Genomic DNA, 18,587 nt, shown 5'->3' with positions numbered 1-18,587 from the left:
CCGGAACTTACCCATGCGACTTGGAGGCGCACCGGCTCCGAGCAGCAGAAACATCGCACTATGGCCTCTCTCTAAGCCTTGCGTACGAGAGAGTACAAATCTAACCGGCAATCCGTCACCATCGACGCCTTGATCATGGACCTCCAGTCCAGAGGCTTATTTGGGAGTTATCGCAATTATCAATAGCACTCCCGAAGAGCGATATTATTATATATTTTTTAAACCACTGTCACTTTTGAACATCCTGGGATTTAAACCGAAGTGACATCAGTAGCACTCACCCCATCTGCCGGTTAGCCAACTAGTTCGCTAAAGTCAATAGCCAAGAAGGGCTTCACTCGTCTGTTGCAGGAAGGACAAGCAAACAAACTTTCACCAACAGAAGACTGACCAGAGGCTGATACCCCAAGTTCCCAATTTACAACCCTGACACTGTTGGTACCTGGTAAGAATTAGGCCGGTTAGCCTTGTTGATGCTAGCTTTACGTTCACTCTAGCTAGGTATTAGTTTTGTCAAAGGCATGCAGGTTGAGCAGGCCCGGCCGGCTGTCAGCACATTTGCTTGGGTAGCAAGCAGATGAATGCTGCTTTATTTCAGAGAAAAACTTTTGCAGTCAGTTCAGTTTAACATTTATTAATTGAGTGCTTATACTTTGAGTTGCTGTTCGCGGTGTTTGACTAAAGTTATCTTGAGGTTCGCTGAAATGACAGTTGGTGGCTAATCTTCACCGGTTATTTTCATCAGTTACTTCTTACCTCGTTTTGGTGTTAACCCTGTTATATCATGTGTGCAGACAGCGCCTTTGTTGCAAAGCTTTGTTTTATACGAAGTTACCAGTGAAATTATTATCTGCTAAGGACATGGTTGAATGATAGATTGGATGGGTTCATTTGATCGTGTGGCTTTTTGGGCCTGTTTAATTTGCTCATCTCACTCTCAGCGCTAAACGGCTAGCTGACGTTCACCAACAATAGCTCCACAGTAACCAGAACGTGTCAGCCACTTTACTCGGGAACACTTTGTTTCCTCGTTCTCGCGTTTTCCGACAAAACGTGTCGCCCATTATTAGTACGTACCAAATTGAACACCATGTACTCCGGGGTTAAATGCGGACTGAGCCACGTAGCGTAACTACAGAAAATGTCTGTGGTAGCGGGACACGTAACGTTAGCACGCAGGCTGGTAGCTACGATTTACGAGCGCCTGCCACGCTAGCGGGTCGGTAAAATTCATGTTAACCCACATTTTTGCTAAGACATAATAATCTTTTCGTTGAACACCCGTCATCTTTAATGAGGGTTCGCACGCCGGCTATCCGTCACTGCACGCTTCACAACCATATGGTAGAGTTGTGGCTTAAACCCCTAAAGCATGGCACTAGCTAGCAGCTAACGACGGTTCCTGTGTCAGAATGTCATGCCTGTTCGAAACATCAGTTTTTCCACTGCAGTTCCTTCATGTTGTTGTTATGTACGATCTTTAAAATGTTAATAAGCTTTTCTTTTGTGTTTAATTGAAAATTCATCGACCTTAACATAAACTCACGGTACTTGTACAGCTTATTTGCCCACATGGACCTAGCACAACACTGTTAACACAGCAAATGCCCTTTGACCTGAGGTATCCATTTTCTTAAACATACTGGAATTTGTCTTTAGCTGCTAGCTAAAGACAAATTTGCCTGACAGCTACTCTGTCAGCCAAATATGTCTTTAAACCAGTAGAACCAGCAATTAGTAGCTTCCCCCGTTTGCCATTGTATGCCCCTTGTCTTTTGTAAAGATTTGGATGCACAAAACCTAAATTGTCCTTATATTAATGTTTCTTTGACTTTAACTGGTGTTTATGCTTAATGCTTTGGATACACAATATGCACGCGTGGGAGGTGGTGGTGGTGGTTTTATCTTGGGCAAAACCCACAGACCACACCCTCTTTGCTTAGTGGTGGTGCCACACTAGAGATGTGTCCATACAGTGGTGTTCTTACCCATCATTGCTGCAAATATAATTGGGCAACATGTTGCACCCATGCCTTGAATTATTCAGTTATAGGCAGTTTATTTTTGTAATAACTGTGATTTAATTGGAAACATTTTTAAACACATTATTTAGATGTTGAAATACTTGTCCTTTTTTTTATCTTTTTTTTCTCTCTCAAAGGCTGGCAACACACAGCCACCCTAATGCAGACGAATAAAAGAACGTGAAATGAACAAACCACCACAACCTATAACGGGACCCACCTCTGTCCCAAATCCCTCCCCGTCTCCTGGATTAACCCAGGTGAGGCCTACCTTCTGGGTGGAATGTATTGATTGAGTAAATTGGAGTTCTGTAATAAAGTTATTCTGTTTTTTGTTTTTGTTTTGTTTGTTTGTTTTTCCTCCAGGCTGCATACGGCCCCGGACAACCACCTTCTCTTGTTTTTGCCACCCCTCCACCTCCACAAATGAACTCCGCACAGCAGCCGAGACAGGTATTTCTTCATGTTGGTTGGGTTTTGGGATTTGATGTGCTGCGCCGGAAGTCTTTCCCGCTCTTTCACCTGGACTTCTGACATGGCTTCTTTTGCTGCATTGCTTTGGCTTAGTGTTTGTCTGCCTTCAATGTCTGTTGTGACCTCTTTACTCTTTTCTGCTGTCCTCCCAGTTTGCTACAGGGCCTCGTACTTTACACCAACAGGTACTAACTCTCCTCACTTTGTCCATATATATCCTTTCTTGGCCTTTAGTGTAATGCATGTTCTCACGACCACATTTTTAGAAATTACACCCAAAAATCGTCTTTAGTTTCTTTCTTTTTTTTCTTAGGCTGACGCTTCATACTTGAGATGCATTTCTTCACACCACAGTTGATATTTTTTTCCAGTAGGGTAACACAGTGTTTAAAAAGTAGACCCATTAATTATTTTATTCAGTATCCATAAAACTTTTTTTTTTGTCAACTTCCTCTGTCCATTAAATTCTCCTAAAACTAGCTAAACTTTAGGTCAATTAGATTTACCAAAAAAAAATTTCAATTTGCTAGATGGCAGAATGAGCATCTTTTTTTTAAGGCAGTTTTTATGACGATGTCTTTGCTAGAATTAGCAAAGAATAAAATAAAAAAATTGTAATCCACGGATTTTGTATTGTCTTCATCAGTTTGATATCGACATGAGTTTTTGTTACATTTCCGAAATATGCAGGATAAAAATATTATTGGATTCCACTTTAACTGCTTGTAGATTGAGGGGAAAAATATCTCTTACGGTATAATGGCTTATATTTTTTTCCATTATCTCAAATCGGGTTCACCTGATCTCGGTAATTGTGATTTCCTTCTTTACCTTCCAGTTTCATTTATTGACTTGTCATCCTGGTGTCTTCTCAAGGGGAGTTAGTTAGTATATCTTTCTTTAAAACACTGCAAGCAAACCACAAGATCAGTGCATCTTTGCCTGGATGATTAGTCATAATTTCATCTCACTGTGAGCGTTTAATATTTCAAGTAACTGCCAGGACCAATAAAATAAGCTAAATTCACGGCTCATGGCGCATAGATCATCACTCAAAGCGACTGCTGGCATTTCTGTATTTCTGCTTATGTACAATCTGAGTGGATTTGTTTTAGACTTTTTATTTTTTTGGAAATATTTATCATCCTTTCATAATAGAAGAATTAGCTCTGCAGGAGGATTTTATTAATTTTCTGTTCATTTTTACAGATAAATGTGTACAAATCACTTAAAATCAAACCAACCTGGGAGTCAACCTTTTGATATTTATATAATAACCTACTTTTAGTGCATGCAATTAAACAGTGTCAGGTTTTTGGTTATTCATTCTACTGCGACAGAAGCTTTTGATCCAGGAAGTTTCTGGCTGACTGTCTGGTAATGTCAAACATTCGTCTTTTATTAAGTAAAGTTACTGCTTTGCTATCCCAGTTCATGCTGTCTCTGTCATGACTCCTCTGTGCTTGTCTTTCCAACATATTAAAGCTGCTCTGGTAGCCAAGTTTAATACTTGTTGGATCATTCGTTAGAATTAGAGCTGCAAATATACCTGGAATGATTAGAATGGGGGGTGAGGGGCAAAAAATGCCTGAGGAAAAATCCTAGACCTCGATTCTTCGTTTATTTCACACAGCTTCACATTGTTCAACCACATATTTCTCCGCACACAGTCTGTGATGGGTTTTTGTTTTTGCACATCGCCCGTCTGTTTAGGTTAAGTGGTGATCGAGAAAGTCGGGAGATGATGAGCAGAAAAAACCAGGAAAAAAAGACCCCAGACCGTTAGGAACTATTGTCCATTTTAAAAGTTAACTTGGCGTAACTGCGCAATGTCGACCTGCAACTTCGCATAAGGATAAGATCAACTTTATCGTCCTAAAGGGAGTATGTCGTGGGTGCAGACAGATTGCAGGGGGTGGAGGAAACATTTAAAGAAAATAACGAGTCTCCATGATTCAGAGGTAAATTGTGGAGCTGCGCGCTGCCTGTGGTTTGCTCTGCGTGAGAAATGCAGAACAAACAAATGGGTTTTAGGGTGCAACAGAGCTGGTGACTCAGTCGGCGTAGAAGCCCCTAAACGGCTTGCCTCGCACGCATAATCTGAAGTCGCAGGCAGATAGATCACACACAGTGATAGACAAACAGGAGGCCAGATGTAATGAGCTGTAACAATGCGCTCCACAGTTGGATTAACCTGGCTCTGAGCATCTGCAAAGATTTTCAACAACCTTAGAGAGGTAAATATGTTGCACTGTAATGAGGCTGAGATAGTCTTAAAAGAAATTTCAGAAATACCTACTAGTAGGAGCTCAAGTGTTGCTGTTTTGCTGTCAAGGAAATATTTAACAAAAAGATAAGTTTGGAATCGACATTGAGAACACTGTTGCAAATGAAACCACAAAGATAAAAAGGCTGGTAAAAAAACAAAAAAACACATTTTGAAACATTAATTACTTGCTGTAATTTCACACCAGTTTCTGCAAACACCTTAAAAATTATTTATGCACCTTGATATTGGACCTTTTCACAGAGTTGTATGTTCATCTGTCACCATGGTCTTGGGACACACTGCTTCCTGTCACAGCCTTCGCTTTTCTTTTTTTTTTAAATGTTTTTGCAGTATCAACCTTCCTCATTGTCTCTAGTCTTCATTTTCTCCTTAATCTCACTCCCTCTCTTGCTCTCTGCTCACGTGTTGTGCGGCTGAAGGGTGGATACAGAGCATTGCAGGTAACCGCTTTTCTCTTCCCCCCTCCTCTCCTAACTTCGATAACCCGACAGGGAAACAAGACTGAATAAGCAGTGTAGATTCCATATTGAAGCTCTCGGCTTGATGCAGAAATTAGCAGGTGCTGTGAGTGCGTTGCTTCCCCTATATATGCAATAGGACCAATGCACCAACCAAAACGTTCTCACCATATGTGAATAAATGGGCTATAGCCATAGCATAATTGGGGAGATTTTTGACATTTTTCTCAATTCTCTTGCTTTATTTCTAACGTTTTCTAATTTCCGTCTTTACTCCAGGCTTACTATCAGAGTCGACCCACTATGGCCGCCAGCGCTCCTAGGGTGCAGACAAGCAGCGGCCCTCGACCTGTTGCACCTGCGCATGTGTACCCTACCAGCTCCCAGATGATGATGATCCCCCAGCAGCAGATTCCTTTCGGTGGCTCTCCTCAGGGCTATTTTATCCCATCTGGACAGGTTGGTTAAATCGAGTTAATTATCAGCTGGGTTTTGGTTTGGGACCGGCTTTGACTGTCTTTTTAAAGTCATCTTTAATCGCGTACGCCCACTCTGCTGTATGAAAATTAGATATTCTATCTACAGATTTAAAAAAAAAAAAAAAAGTTAATATTAAAACTAATTTTAACTGTGCTAAAAATGTAAGATATTTATAATCTAGCATCTAAAACTAAAGGAAACAATTAAACATGCTGTAAAATAAACTACTAATATAGATTCGAATAGCAAATCAATATGTGACAATATCATAAGAGTTCAAATTTGAATGGGGCATCTCAATTTTGAACACGATTTTGTTGAATTAAAGTTTTGCAGACGTGGTTTTGAATTGTTAAATCTTTATGCTGTGAGAATCGTATTTGCATGCAGTTTCCACCACAGGACCTTCTGGTGGGTTCTCTTTGGTTCAGCTGCTACCCGTTGTAATGTTCCGAAACAGTTCCAACACTGCCATTTACTAACACACAAAGTGTCTTTGAGTGTCTGAAAAAGATTTATAACATTTCATCTGTTGTTGTTATACAGTTTGTTTCTGAGGATGCGGCTTTTTACCGGTTCTCAATGTTGTTTCTGCAGTACCGTACTCCATACATGCCTCCTACACAACAGTATCCTGTGACCAGCGGCACAGGTTTCTATCCTGGGACTAGTCCTGCAGAATACTCTGCTTACGGTATGGATTTTTACCCTGACACCAACAATAACAACCAAGCACAGCCTTCAGTTTTACCATTGAAGAAGATGACTGTTACTAAATCCCCCCCAAATTATCCTCAATATATAGATTATAATTTCTACCCTTTGTCTGGAAATTGTCACTGCTTTTGTTATGGTTTTGCTTGGTTGTTTTTTGTTTGTTTGTTTTTTGTTGTTTTTTTTTTTATTTCTGGTGCTTCTCTGTGTTACAATACTGCTGTAAGTGTCATAGTGCCAGTTGCACGTGGTCTAGCTTGATTCTGCTTTGGTCCGTTTTCTCTATCTGCAGTCACCTGACACTTCCTTGTAGGTCCCATGAAATGACTTTAAAGCTCATGTTTCAGATGAGTCTGCATACCCTCAGATGGTTAATTGGCATCTAATGCTGCAAGGGACCAAATCTGAATAATACTCAAATTTGGTTGGACGATTAACTCAACTTTTCTTAGGTGCTAAATTTTCAAACCATCATCTAAATATAGCAGACCTTTAAGTAATTGTGTATTGCAGCATGCATTTTCAAAAATATTTTATGTAAATATTTTACATGATACATAATGGCATAAATATGCTTGGGATAGTGTGAGATTTGGATTGTACTTTAACTGCATTATGGTTTTAACACAAAGGTTTGAAACTAAAATGTTTAACATTCAAACGGCCCGGTCTCGGGACGTTTGAGACGTGCGTTCTCTCCCCTCCCTCCCTCTTTCCTGGCTATTCACCGTTCAGTAAAGGTCAGCCTGAAAAATAAAAAATGATCACCCAAAATAAGAAATAAATCTGCCATCACTTTGACTAGATTCACTCAAACTAATATGTTGCAGATCAGTCAATAATATCTTTTTGTTTGTCTGTTTCTGCCTCGTCATTATACATGAAGGGAATGCAAGCAGAAAAGAAGACAACTGGGTGGTCTGGACAGGCTACAGTAAAACATTAAAACTGTTCTTAAAGTATTCTTTATACTTATTCAACAAATAGCTTTTATTTCCCATTGTGTCAAAATTCTCCAGCCACGTTGTCAATCATTTCCAAAAGTAAATTGGAAGTTTCCTATGAGCGGGAAGGATCAAACTGTTGGTCATTTCCTGGGACCTTCTTAACACCCTGCTTCCTCTGGATCCTCTCATTAACTCATACTGCATCTGTCTCTTCCTGCCCTCTCTCCTCCTCTCCTCTCCTCCTCCTCCTCCTGGCCCCTCACTCCCCTTTCCCTTTTCCTTGCTGCGTTGGTTCAGAGCCCTCTCTTGCTGCGAGGGAGAGGCGGGGTGGTGGGGGGAGAGGGGGCGGGCGAGAGAACGGCCGTCTCTCTCTCCACGGTGCTCCTCTCACCTCCCAGCGTTACCCCGGTGAGTAGTGTGCGCGCGCTTGTGGTCAGCGAGCTTCAGTGGCAGTAATCTGTGGCACTTCCTGTCTCTAATTACGTTCCTACATGTTTTCTTTTTAGAGTCGCTACTGTTTCAAAACAAATGCCAGGTCCTAAAAAAAAAGGGCCATTGAGGTGTAATGCATGTGTATTATTTGTTAGTAGTAGTAGAAAATGTATTAAAAGAGTTGAGCGTAAAACTAGAGAGAAGCTCCACTTTGAAATCTCCTTGCCAACCAAACTGTGCATCTGTTTCTCCGAGCAGCGGGAGCGTACTATCCTGCTCAGCCGCAGTACTCTGCGTCAGTCCAGCCAGCGCCGGTGATGATCAACCCACAACAACAAGCTCCGCCTCCCCAACAAGCACCCACACAGCCGCAAGCCCCGCCAAAGAGGGAACGCAAGCAGGTAGCGTCTCCCAACAAAAGGCCAGCACAAATTCTGAGGATAACAAAGTGAATGGAGAGAAAATGTATTGTTCCGTCTACGTGGAACTTTCTCTCTTTACCTGAAAATGACGGTGGTGTTGTGTTGTGTGGCAACAATTGCGCAAAAGAGACTGGATCATTACCCACTGCCAGCATATGTTAGGAAGTAACATTACCGATTTTCTTCCTGCCAGATAACAATACGAGACCCCAACCAAGGTGGGCGTGACATTACAAAGGAGATCATGTCGGGTGGAAGATCTACCACAGCAGCAACCCCCCCACAGGTCAGTCATCCATTTAGAAAGTCAACTCTGTGTTATAGGAGCATTATAAAGCTCTTGACACCCCACAGAGAATTTAGTTATTAGGCAGTGATGACATCACTAATAACACTCACCTAAATCAGTTATAGCATGTCTCCTTCATAAGAGACCAGCAGATCTTGGTCACATGTGCTGTCTGTCTTTTATCACAGACATATTTTCTTTAGTTATTTTTACATTTCATATTCACTTTCATAATTTCCAGTTTTATTTTGGTGCACCATGTTTAACATCCATTAGCGTTTATCTGGGACCCACACCCTAATTAGAAGAATGAAAGTTGTTGGTAAAATACATAAAATATGAGCTTAGCTCATCTTTAAAATTGTCACGTTTTCAAATTTTTCCAGTTTCCAGCACAGCAGTCATGAGTCTCATTTGCAGTGGCTATAACTGGTTTACAGGGTTAAAGATAAGTGGATCATGGCAGTTGCTAAAGAACCAATCAGACCCTGTTAAATGTGTAAGTGGTCAATTGACATGACGCCGACCCCTCCCCCCCAATGGGGGAGGTTTGCTGACGTAGAGCAATCCTCCCCCAATCATTTCAGGGCACTTGTCAGGAACTGACCAATCAGCGTTCCAAGTACAGTTGAATGAAACTGATGGATGGAAACTACTACGTTAGACAGCGCCACAAAGATAACTTGTAGTAAACATCCCAGCTTTTGTCATAACGACACTTACTGATAGCTCCGTGCTAACGACTCACGACTCCTTACAAACGACTCGGGTTCTGTGCTAACGACTCGGGTTCTGTGCTAACGACTCGGGTTCTGTGCTAACGACTCGGGCTCCGTGCTAACGACTCGGGCTCCGTGCTAACGACTCGGGCTCTGTGCTAACGACTCAGCTAACGACGGCTGACAGCTAAGCGTCAAATAAACACAACTCAGTTAAATTAAAACAACAATGCTAAACATCTAATCATTTCCAGATCAGTAAGTGAAGGTAGTTAAGTTAAGTAGTTAAGTAGTTAAGTAGTAAGTAGTTAAGGTAGCTATATCAGCATTTAAACACCATTTCATGCTGCTGTTTATTTCTAAGCATTTTCCTGAAGGCAGATTTTCACGAGCCGGTATTATTTAAGTCATTACTCACCCATTTTCTACGTGCAGCTTGTGTCCCTCAGCGTTCACACTCGCGTCCAACCAGACTTTGTGTCCCTCATTTTTTCTCTTGGGCTTCATCGTTGATTTCTCCTTTATTTCCCGCTAATAACCTTATAGAGCTGACGTAGGACTAGTTGGAGAATTTTCTTGCTGGCCGTCTTTGCCTCAGTGTTGGTTTATAAGGCCAAAATGACTCAAAAAAAATGTCTTGGGTAACACATTGAGGTCCGTTACGTCTGCCATAAAAACAGTTGGCTTGACGGAGGACAGCTCCATTTCCGCAAGGGGACGGAGCCGGCATCGTGTCAATTCTCAACATTAATTAGTTTATCTCCACTCTGCATTGTGACATATTGAGAAACTATGTTGCTTAGTTTATAGAGTGTCTCTTGACGATGCTCCTTTCGATCAGATAATGAGTTTTGGGATTATTTTTTGATTTAGCTCTTGAGCGTTATGATACTGAAAGTGTGCAATAGAAAGTGATTTAATCTACATTAGCAGATCTGAAGAGTTCGCATTCACACAAGTTGAAAGATTTTTTTTTATTTCATAGATTAAAAAAAACAATAAAAATTGTCACTGTAAATTAACTGGATTATCTTACGCATTGCTTTAAAAACCTGTTTGTCTCTGATCGTAGGCATCTGTAGCAGAAGTAAGTATTGCCCAGACCAATGGTGAAGTCGGACAGACTGTTACTGTAGTGACAAGAAGAGGTGAGGAAACATTCGAGTTTGATTAGCAAACAAATGCTAATCTGTCAGCCTGTCGACACGCTTTATTTTTTTAAATTTTCTAATTTTCACACTCGACAGATGAGCCGGCGGAGTCTTCTCCCTCCCCTGAAAGTCCTCCACCTGCTGCTCCGGCAAACACGGATCCTGTGGTGGAGGCCAAACAGGAAGTAAACAGACAACTTACGCCGCCTGTTGAATTAGCAACTCAATCTGTGGCCGCTGCGGCCACAGCAGACAGACTTTCCCCGTCGCTAAAGGAGCGGCAGTCTCCGCCTTCCCTCCCATCAGCAGCAGCAGGTATCAGCAGTGTTGCTGAAGCAGAAACGACGGTCAGCTCGAAAGCCGCCGACACAGTGGATGCTCCGGTCAGACCTTCTGCATCACCGGTAGCACAAGAGACGCCCGTGAAAACAGAGGAGCCGCAGGCTGCTCCGTCTGCAGAGAAAGAGGTGAAGCCAGAAGGAGCTCAACTGGAAAAAGAGGAACCGACAGCTAGCGCCAAGTCAGAACCCCCTGTTGAAGTTGCAGTCACCCCTGTGGAGACTGTGAAAGAGGACGCTGCTGCAAAACCGTCAAGCGACGTCTCTCGGCCCCTCGCTGTACCAGAACCTGCTGCTTCACAGGCCGAGGATGCGGACCAGAGCTCAGAACCAGAACTGGTTGCGGTTCGGCCAGCAGAGTCTCTTCTTCCCAACGGCCTTCCTCAGGAGACTGAAGAACTCTCTGAAGATGTCCCGGTGTCTGACGCTACGCCCCAGGACAAACCCGACCCTTCTCAATCTCAGGAATCAGTGACACCAGCACAGAAAGAAGAAGAAGAAGAGGAGGAGGAGACAAGGGAGGAAGAGCGGCTGCAGAAGAAAACTGAAGATGCTCCTCTTGCCTCTGCCAGCTGCCCAGAGGAAACTACTATGCAAGGTGAGATTGATGTGATTCTCACTTGTTTCATCTTATTGTTGGTAGTAAAAGAAAAGACACTGACACCACACTGTTGTTTTCACCTTAATTATGATAATTATGAGATGCCCTAGAGCTGAGCAATGTGTCTTAAAAATAAAATCATATCTAGAACGCAACAACAAAAGCAGTCAAATGGATCCACTGTCATGTACATCAAACCACTACTAGGATTGATTGAATAAATGGCGGTGTGATTGTTTGGCCATCTTCCAGGCAGATGATGGGATCGTTTTACTGGCGCCAGCAAGGATATGTATTTCCTTGGGTGTGAAATCTATCGATTTTTAAATTGCCATGATTGTCTTCCTTTACTGCCTCTATGTGTTTTTATTACCGTTAAATACAGATTTAAACACAAACCAAAGATAAGAGTGTGGCATCTGCTCAGGCGGCTGAAGTTGGTTTGTTATAAGGGGAAGCTTTTGGCAGTGAAGACATGAATTATAATAAAATACAAATTTTTGTTTTAATTATACATCAGAACAGATCATGCTGACGTCCAATAAATGTGGAGGAAATTGAGAGGAAAAAGGTTATTGCATACAGAATAAACCAAACAGGTTATTATTTTTTTTATTTCTTCTGTTTTGTTCAATATCTTGTTCTCTGTCTGTAGCTGCTACGTCTGTGCCAAAGAAGAAGAAGAGCATGAAAGAGCTCAACAAAAAAGCCATTGGGGGCCTTCTGGATGCCTTCAAAGAGGTGAGACTCCCTTCAGCTGCTGTGTTACTGACGGTAACACAACTTTGAGAACAGGTCAGTCTTTATGGCTCTTTATCACTATTGCAAGCTGCTAACTTAAACATCATTATGTTTTAGCAGGAGCCGGATGCCAAGCCTGTTCCTGAACCCTCAGTAGTCCAGGTCAGCCCTCCAGCGACAGCCGAGCCTCCCGCTGAAGCGGTAGATGAGACCTGGGAGGAAAAAGAGGACAAGCAGAGTGCTGAACCGGACAAGCTCAAATCCACGCTCGAGCCAACTGAGCAGAAATACCAGTACAAAGAAGGTTAGTTAAGAGCACTAAAGGAAGCGTTTTGTCAAAGTTATTTGGTTCACTAATTCATATAATGTTAAAATGATCATGGAGACTTGGATCATGTTTCCGAAAAGATTCAAACCGTTTTATAAAAAGAAATAGTTAAAAGATCTATGAAATTTTGATGAGATCTTGTAGTGATTTTCTTTCCCTTCCTTCCAAGCAGCACTTTTCCTACTCGCATTACTTACCCTTGTTATCCAGTTTAAACCTTTTAAGCGTTCACTTGAATCAAGTTTACTGACGCGTCCCAAATGTGTGCTACTCAGACCTGGGGGAGCCAATAAACCCAGAAGCAAAGAAGCGGTATGACAGAGAGTTTCTTCTGGGCTTCCAGTTTAGCAGCGCCAGTATGCACAAACCAGAGGGTCTGCCTGTCATCAGTGACGTTGTCCTAGACGAGGTATGTTGCTGCTTGTCTGGAGTCATGTCGTGGCTTTATACTAGGAAAAGGCTTTTATTGTGAAGGTTTTGGCTTTATTGCTGCTCTGAATATGTTCTTTCTTTTTTTTGAGTCTGTGTACACCAGTTGACAATTGACAATTAGTTAAACAATCACAATTAATTTGGTTATTTATTTCAACTGCAATCGGCAGACAATAAAGTCAGAAGAAATTTTAACAAGTGTAATTTTATTTTGAAGCAGCTATGCTACATCCTGTAGTTCCATCCTGTGAGCATGGAACCACAGTGCATGGAATGTGTTGATCCCTCTGCTTCGGGACTTTATCGTCTCTTCTTTTGATTTCAGAATAGTCAGAGGTGACTCATCTTTGCAGGTTTATGACCAGTATTTTACAGCCTACTTCACTTTGCCAGGTAAACAAGACTCCGCTGCGACCTGTTGATCCCAGTCGAATGATGAACGTGGGTTCGGATTTCACTCCTACATATTTGGGGGGTCTCGGAGGCAAATCTGCAGGACGACCTCAGGTTATTTAAAATCACAGCTTCCTCCGTTCAGAATTATTACAACTTCACGTTGCATTTAAAAAAAAAAAACAAACGTACTTTTCTGTTTTGTGCTTTCAGCCCTCTGGGTCACATCGCTCCCAGCAGAGCTTGCGAAAAGAGCCCAAGAAGATCATCATCATCAACAGCAGGTCCCTCACGGACAGCGTGCAGCTCAACAAAGCTGCGAACGCCTGGAAGCCCTCGACCATAAAGCCCGAAGACGGCAACTCCGAAGAGGCCGACGCTGAGCAGGCGAAGACTCAGGAGCTGTTCAAGCGTTTGCGCAGCATCCTGAACAAGCTCACCCCGCAGAAGTTCCAGGAGCTGATGAAGCAGGTGATGGAGCTGAAAATAGACACAGAAGAAAGGCTGAAGGGAACCATCGACCTCATCTTCGAGAAGGCCATCTCGGAGCCCAACTTCTCCGTAGCCTACGCCAACATGTGCCGCTGCCTTATAGGGGTGAGTTTTGTGCTGTGCACGCCGTCACTGCTCTAATGATGACTCACTTTTTGTGCCACGTGTCTGGGCCACTGAATTGCTCATGATGGTGTTGAGGAACTGAAAGAGCAGAAATGATCTATTTTCGGTCTGTGCTTATCCCCCAAATTGCTGCTGATTTTAAATTGAGTCAACCTCTGGTTGGTTGTTGCCCCTCTCCAGCTGAAAGTGCCCGCCCCGGATAAACCTGGAAACTTTGTGAACTTCCGCAAACTTCTCCTCAACCGCTGCCAGAAGGAGTTTGAAAAGGACCAGGACGATGATGAGTTTTTTGAGAAAAAGCAGAAAGAGATGGAAGCTTCCAAGAATGTATGTTCTTTTTATTTTTCTCCTTAATTTGTTTGCACAAAATCAATCTTGTGGCCACGAAAGCACAAACAAACCTTCTGCTTATTTCTCTGCAGGACGAGGAGCGTGAGCGTTTAAGGGTGGAACTGGAAGAGGCCCGAGACAAAGCTCGAAGGCGCTCGCTGGGCAACATAAAATTCATCGGCGAACTCTTCAAGCTGAAAATGCTGACGGAGGCCATCATGCACGACTGTGTGGTCAAACTACTGAAGAACCATGACGAAGAATCTCTGGAGTGTCTCTGCAGACTGCTGTCCACCATTGGCAAAGACCTGGACTTCGAGAAGGCCAAGGTTAGTTGGTTCTCAACATGTACAGAAGGAAGTGGGTGACGTCAAATAGTCTTCTGTGATGACTGTTTCTTTGTGCCACGTGTCTGGGCCACTGATTATTTATGATGGCTTGAGGAACTGAGAAGACTTTCAAAAGTATCTTAGGCACTGCACATGAACATACTATTTTACTTCCTGTATCATAACAAAGGCATATAAAAGCCATAAATGTTGTGTCTTTCTCAGCCTCGTATGGATCAGTATTTCAACCAGATGGACAAGATCATCAAAGAGAGGAAAACCTCGTCCAGAATCCGCTTCATGCTGCAAGATGTTTTGGACCTAAGAAGGGTAAATGATAACCGAAGTTGCAGTAAAGCGGCTCAAAAATAAGTGGTGGTGCTGATTATTTATTCATTTCTTTTCCTTTTGCGATTCCTAGAATAATTGGGTTCCTCGTAGGGGAGAACAGGGTCCCAAAACAATTGACCAAATTCATAAAGACGCAGAGATGGAGGAGCACCGGGAACAGATCAAAGTCCAGCAGCAGCTGCAGTCAAAGAAGGACAACCGGGGTCCGCACACGCCAGCGAGGGGCCGGGCGGCCCAGCCCCAAGACGAGGGCTGGAACATGGTGCCCATCTCCACCAAGAATCGACCCATCGACATCACCCGCCTTAGCAAGATCACAAAAGTAAAACCTCTAAAACCCCGAGCGTTACTCTCTGACGCGTTACNCATTCATACAGTATGTATTCAGAACCTTGGAGTCTGAATTTTGTAGAATCACTTTTCACAGCTGTTAAATCTTTCAAATTGTCCTGATGTAGGAAACCCCCCCGCCCCCCGATAGGTTGACCTGTTTTTTGCCTTTAACAGTCTTTCTTCAATAATTTGTGTTTAGACGTATTTATATTGAGATTCAAATATGCAACCATGGACTATAGCTACTAATTAGAAGGAAGCAATCCGTTGTAAAAATAAAAAATAAAAAATTACTCAGGGCTATTAATGTGAAGTGGGTTGAATTTGGTTAACACAGTTTGTACATTTTCATTTGTAAAAAGAAAAAAAAATCTAAATAATAACTTTCTTCTATTTTCTTACCATTCAAATTTGTACTGATTTATCACATAATGTCCAATCAAAATTCTTTTTTTTTTTTTTTGCTACTTAGCAAATGTTAAACGTGTAAAAACTTGTGTAAGACCAGAAAAACCGTGAGCATTAAAAGTTTCTTTACTGGCAGATTTTATTTCAGGAGGTCACTAAACTTATCTAAATCCTCTACTCACACTGGTCTCTCACAAATTAAGTCACTATGTTCTCTTTTGAAGCAATATTTTAAGACTTTTTTTGTTGTTGCTAGAACCAATCTCCTTTGTATTTTTTGATTTCACAGACACAGCCTCCTCTTATTATGCTGTTGCTGTGGTAAAGAAGTCTTCAGGGGTGACCTGGGCAAATCTGCAGGGAAAGAAATCCTGCCACACAGGCGTTGGCAGGACAGCTGGCTGGAACATCCCGATGGGTCACATCTATGCCCAGACTAAAAACTGTCAGTTTGGTAAGTGAAACAGTCAACTGGGAAAAAGTACAATACAAAGTGATTATATAACATTTAAATACAAGGTACACAATTTGTTCTAATAACAAGAAAACTCAGTGGAAGGATTCTTTGTGGACTTAATAAGAATCCTCGTTGAAAAGGAAGTTCTCAGCCCAACTGATGGATGATCCTCTGATTCTCCGCAGATACTTTCTTCTCCAGCGGTTGTGCCCCCGGAGCCGAAGCCAACTCTCCATTCTGCCGTGAGTGTAAAGGCAGCGGCAAAGCCGTGGGAGATGAAGCCAAGTGCAAAGCCAGTGCTGAAGAGCAGTACTACGGCTATGCTGGAGCTTTCAGGTACCAAAGACTTAGCAGTGATCCTGTAAAGCTTTGAATGCCTTTGGGATTTTTAAATTATTTTTTTTTGATCATGCTAACGTTTTGAGATCTATTTCAGGAACGATTCATTTAGAATAAAATCATGTATGGCTTATTGTTGCAGATGTCTGGTAGAGGGTGCTGGTGACGTTGCCTTCATTAAACACTCAATCGTTTCAGAAAACAGTGATGGTAAGAGACATGAACTGACCTGATTATGCTCTGCCTCTTTGCTGAATTGCTAGCTGGAAAATTTCAGCATCCCTCTGTATCCCTCTATGTTTCATTGTTTTTTTCTCATCAAAGGTAATGGTCCTGAGTGGGCTCGTGGTGTGAATTCTGCCGACTACCAGCTGATCTGCCCTGGAAAGGATCCAGTGCCAGTCGAGGACTTTGTTTCTTGTCACTTGGCTGTTGTCCCGGCACATGCTGTGGTAACTCGGCCTGATGTTCGTGACAAAGTGGTCCGCATCCTGCAAGACCAACAGGTCAGTGACGAACATTAAAGGCAATTGTAGGTTTCAAATGTATAAGGCTGAATTTTTTCCCCCTACATAATAAGCAAAAGAGAGTTGAATATTCACATAATAGTTTACACTTTGTTTCAAAAGAATGAAAATAACATTTACTTTTTGTCGTAGCTTTTGTTCTTTTTTTTTTTTTTTTACAATAAAATGCATTCTGCATTTTGCTTGCGCAGGAACCATACTAATTAATTAATGCAAAGCAGAATGAAAATTTTATTTGGTTTTAAAATATTTTCCTGCAAATTTTCAATCAGTTTTCAAAAAATTAAACATTACTATGAGGTCATGTATAGCCATATGTTAACTAATTTTCCTTCACGTTTAACATGATGTTTGGATGTGTTTATATCTCACAATATATTACTTTTGAAGTAGAGTCTTTTCTATGCAGTGGAACGCTGTTTGACTTTGTTTAAAGCAGAGCATAGATCAGAAAACTTACGTTACAGCTCTCAAAGTCAGTAGCAACGCAACCGTAATGAAACAGTACAGTAAAACACAGCAATTATGAAAACCTAATTTTGCATTGTCTTTACAGACCAAGTTTGGAACCGGTGGCAGTGATTCTACGTTCAGAATGTTCCAGTCCGCCAATGGAAAGAACCTCCTCTTCAAGGACTCCACCAAATGTCTCCAGGAAGTTACTTCAGGAAAAACCTATGACCAGTTTTTGGGACAAGAGTACATGAACGCCATGTCCTCACTCAGACAATGCGCTGACACTGCTTCAGGTTCGTGCTAATCTCAGTTGTACTAAGTGGACTACAATTTTTTTTTTTTTTAAATGTATTGCTTGTGGAATGCATTTCTGTTCAGCATCTGAATATATACTGATTTCTTTCCTCTCAACAGATCTGGAGAAATCTTGCACTTTCCATGCCTGTCAGCAACCTTAAAAGTGTCACTGACAGTTTTCCACCCAAGTTGGACATCAGTGATTCAACTACACTTCCTACACTCAACCTCCCAAATCACATCACCTTGTTCAAACTGATCTTGCTGCCTGTTTTTTTTTAATGCACAATCAGCACAGAAATATTACAAACTTCAAATCAGTTTCCATGTGACCAAGTCGTTGTAGCTGTTGTAACTTCCAACTTTAACTGACCAACTTTGCTTTGTTCAGTGTCTGACTTTTCCCAAATAAAACTTGTCAAACCTTTTCTTTGTGGATAGTGTGGTTTCTGTTTAACACTTCTAAGTTATATGTCCTTATTCACTCAAATGAGCCTATATTTTTAATATTTGGCTACATTTTCTATAGCAAGTTTCACTTTGATCACAGGCATTTTGTTCAAGTTTCAACTGTCTCGCTGTTGAGTTTGTGTGAAGTTGAAGAAAACAAGGCAGTCCTCCAACTTCATCATTCCACCCATTTGTGGCATTGCATCAGTGCCACTGTTAGCAAAACAGCAGGATGCTGCCGCCAACATGCTTTACAATTAGCATTGAGTTCCTACTTTTGAAAGTCTTCCCTTAAACTCCTTGAAATTTGAACATTTTGGTATTGCAGATCATAAAGCTTTTATCCTGAAGGAATTTGAATTGTGAGTCTAAAGAGATGAAAATTTGAATTGTGTTTGAAGGTACTGATTTCGAAAGAACTACGTTTTTGAGGTCCATACTTTCAGTCTTTGACCAAGG

At 41.8% G+C, this 18,587-nt stretch overlaps 1 protein-coding gene across 1 annotated transcript; it reads left to right on the top strand.

The window, feature by feature from the left end:
* LOC103143067 (eukaryotic translation initiation factor 4 gamma 1-like) lies at positions 1–18,106 on the top strand. Its single transcript, XM_016674933.1, has 27 exons — positions 1–445; positions 2,162–2,284; positions 2,391–2,477; positions 2,651–2,683; positions 5,208–5,228; positions 5,526–5,705; positions 6,324–6,420; positions 7,685–7,795; positions 8,078–8,220; positions 8,435–8,527; positions 10,322–10,397; positions 10,497–11,336; positions 11,995–12,080; positions 12,198–12,384; positions 12,684–12,817; positions 13,234–13,347; positions 13,447–13,830; positions 14,032–14,178; positions 14,274–14,510; positions 14,736–14,840; positions 14,932–15,221; positions 15,827–16,056; positions 16,245–16,395; positions 16,541–16,608; positions 16,723–16,904; positions 17,482–17,674; positions 17,796–18,106. The coding sequence occupies exons 2-27, from the start codon at positions 2,210–2,212 to the stop codon at positions 17,837–17,839; spliced, it is 4,308 nt and encodes a 1,435-aa protein (XP_016530419.1). The 5' UTR covers positions 1–445; positions 2,162–2,209; the 3' UTR covers positions 17,840–18,106.
* The last annotated feature ends 481 nt before the right edge of the window (positions 18,107–18,587 follow it).

This window comes from Poecilia formosa, unplaced genomic scaffold, assembly GCF_000485575.1.
Source record: "Poecilia formosa unplaced genomic scaffold, Poecilia_formosa-5.1.2 Scaffold104, whole genome shotgun sequence".
NCBI classification, from domain to species: Eukaryota; Metazoa; Chordata; class Actinopteri; order Cyprinodontiformes; family Poeciliidae; genus Poecilia; species Poecilia formosa.
Note: the sequence above shows the minus strand (reverse complement) of the source record. Positions and strands in the feature narration are given on the sequence as shown.

Bases quoted from the DNA above. Each gene is read 5' to 3' on its own strand.
- LOC103143067 (XM_016674933.1), top strand. From the start codon at position 2,210: ATGAACAAACCACCACAACCTATAACGGGACCCACCTCTGTCCCAAAT. The intron at 6,421-7,684 runs GTATGGATTTTT...GCGTTGGTTCAG, and splicing joins TGCAGAATACTCTGCTTACG to AGCCCTCTCTTGCTGCGAGG. The intron at 14,841-14,931 runs GTAAATGATAAC...TGCGATTCCTAG, and splicing joins ATGTTTTGGACCTAAGAAGG to AATAATTGGGTTCCTCGTAG.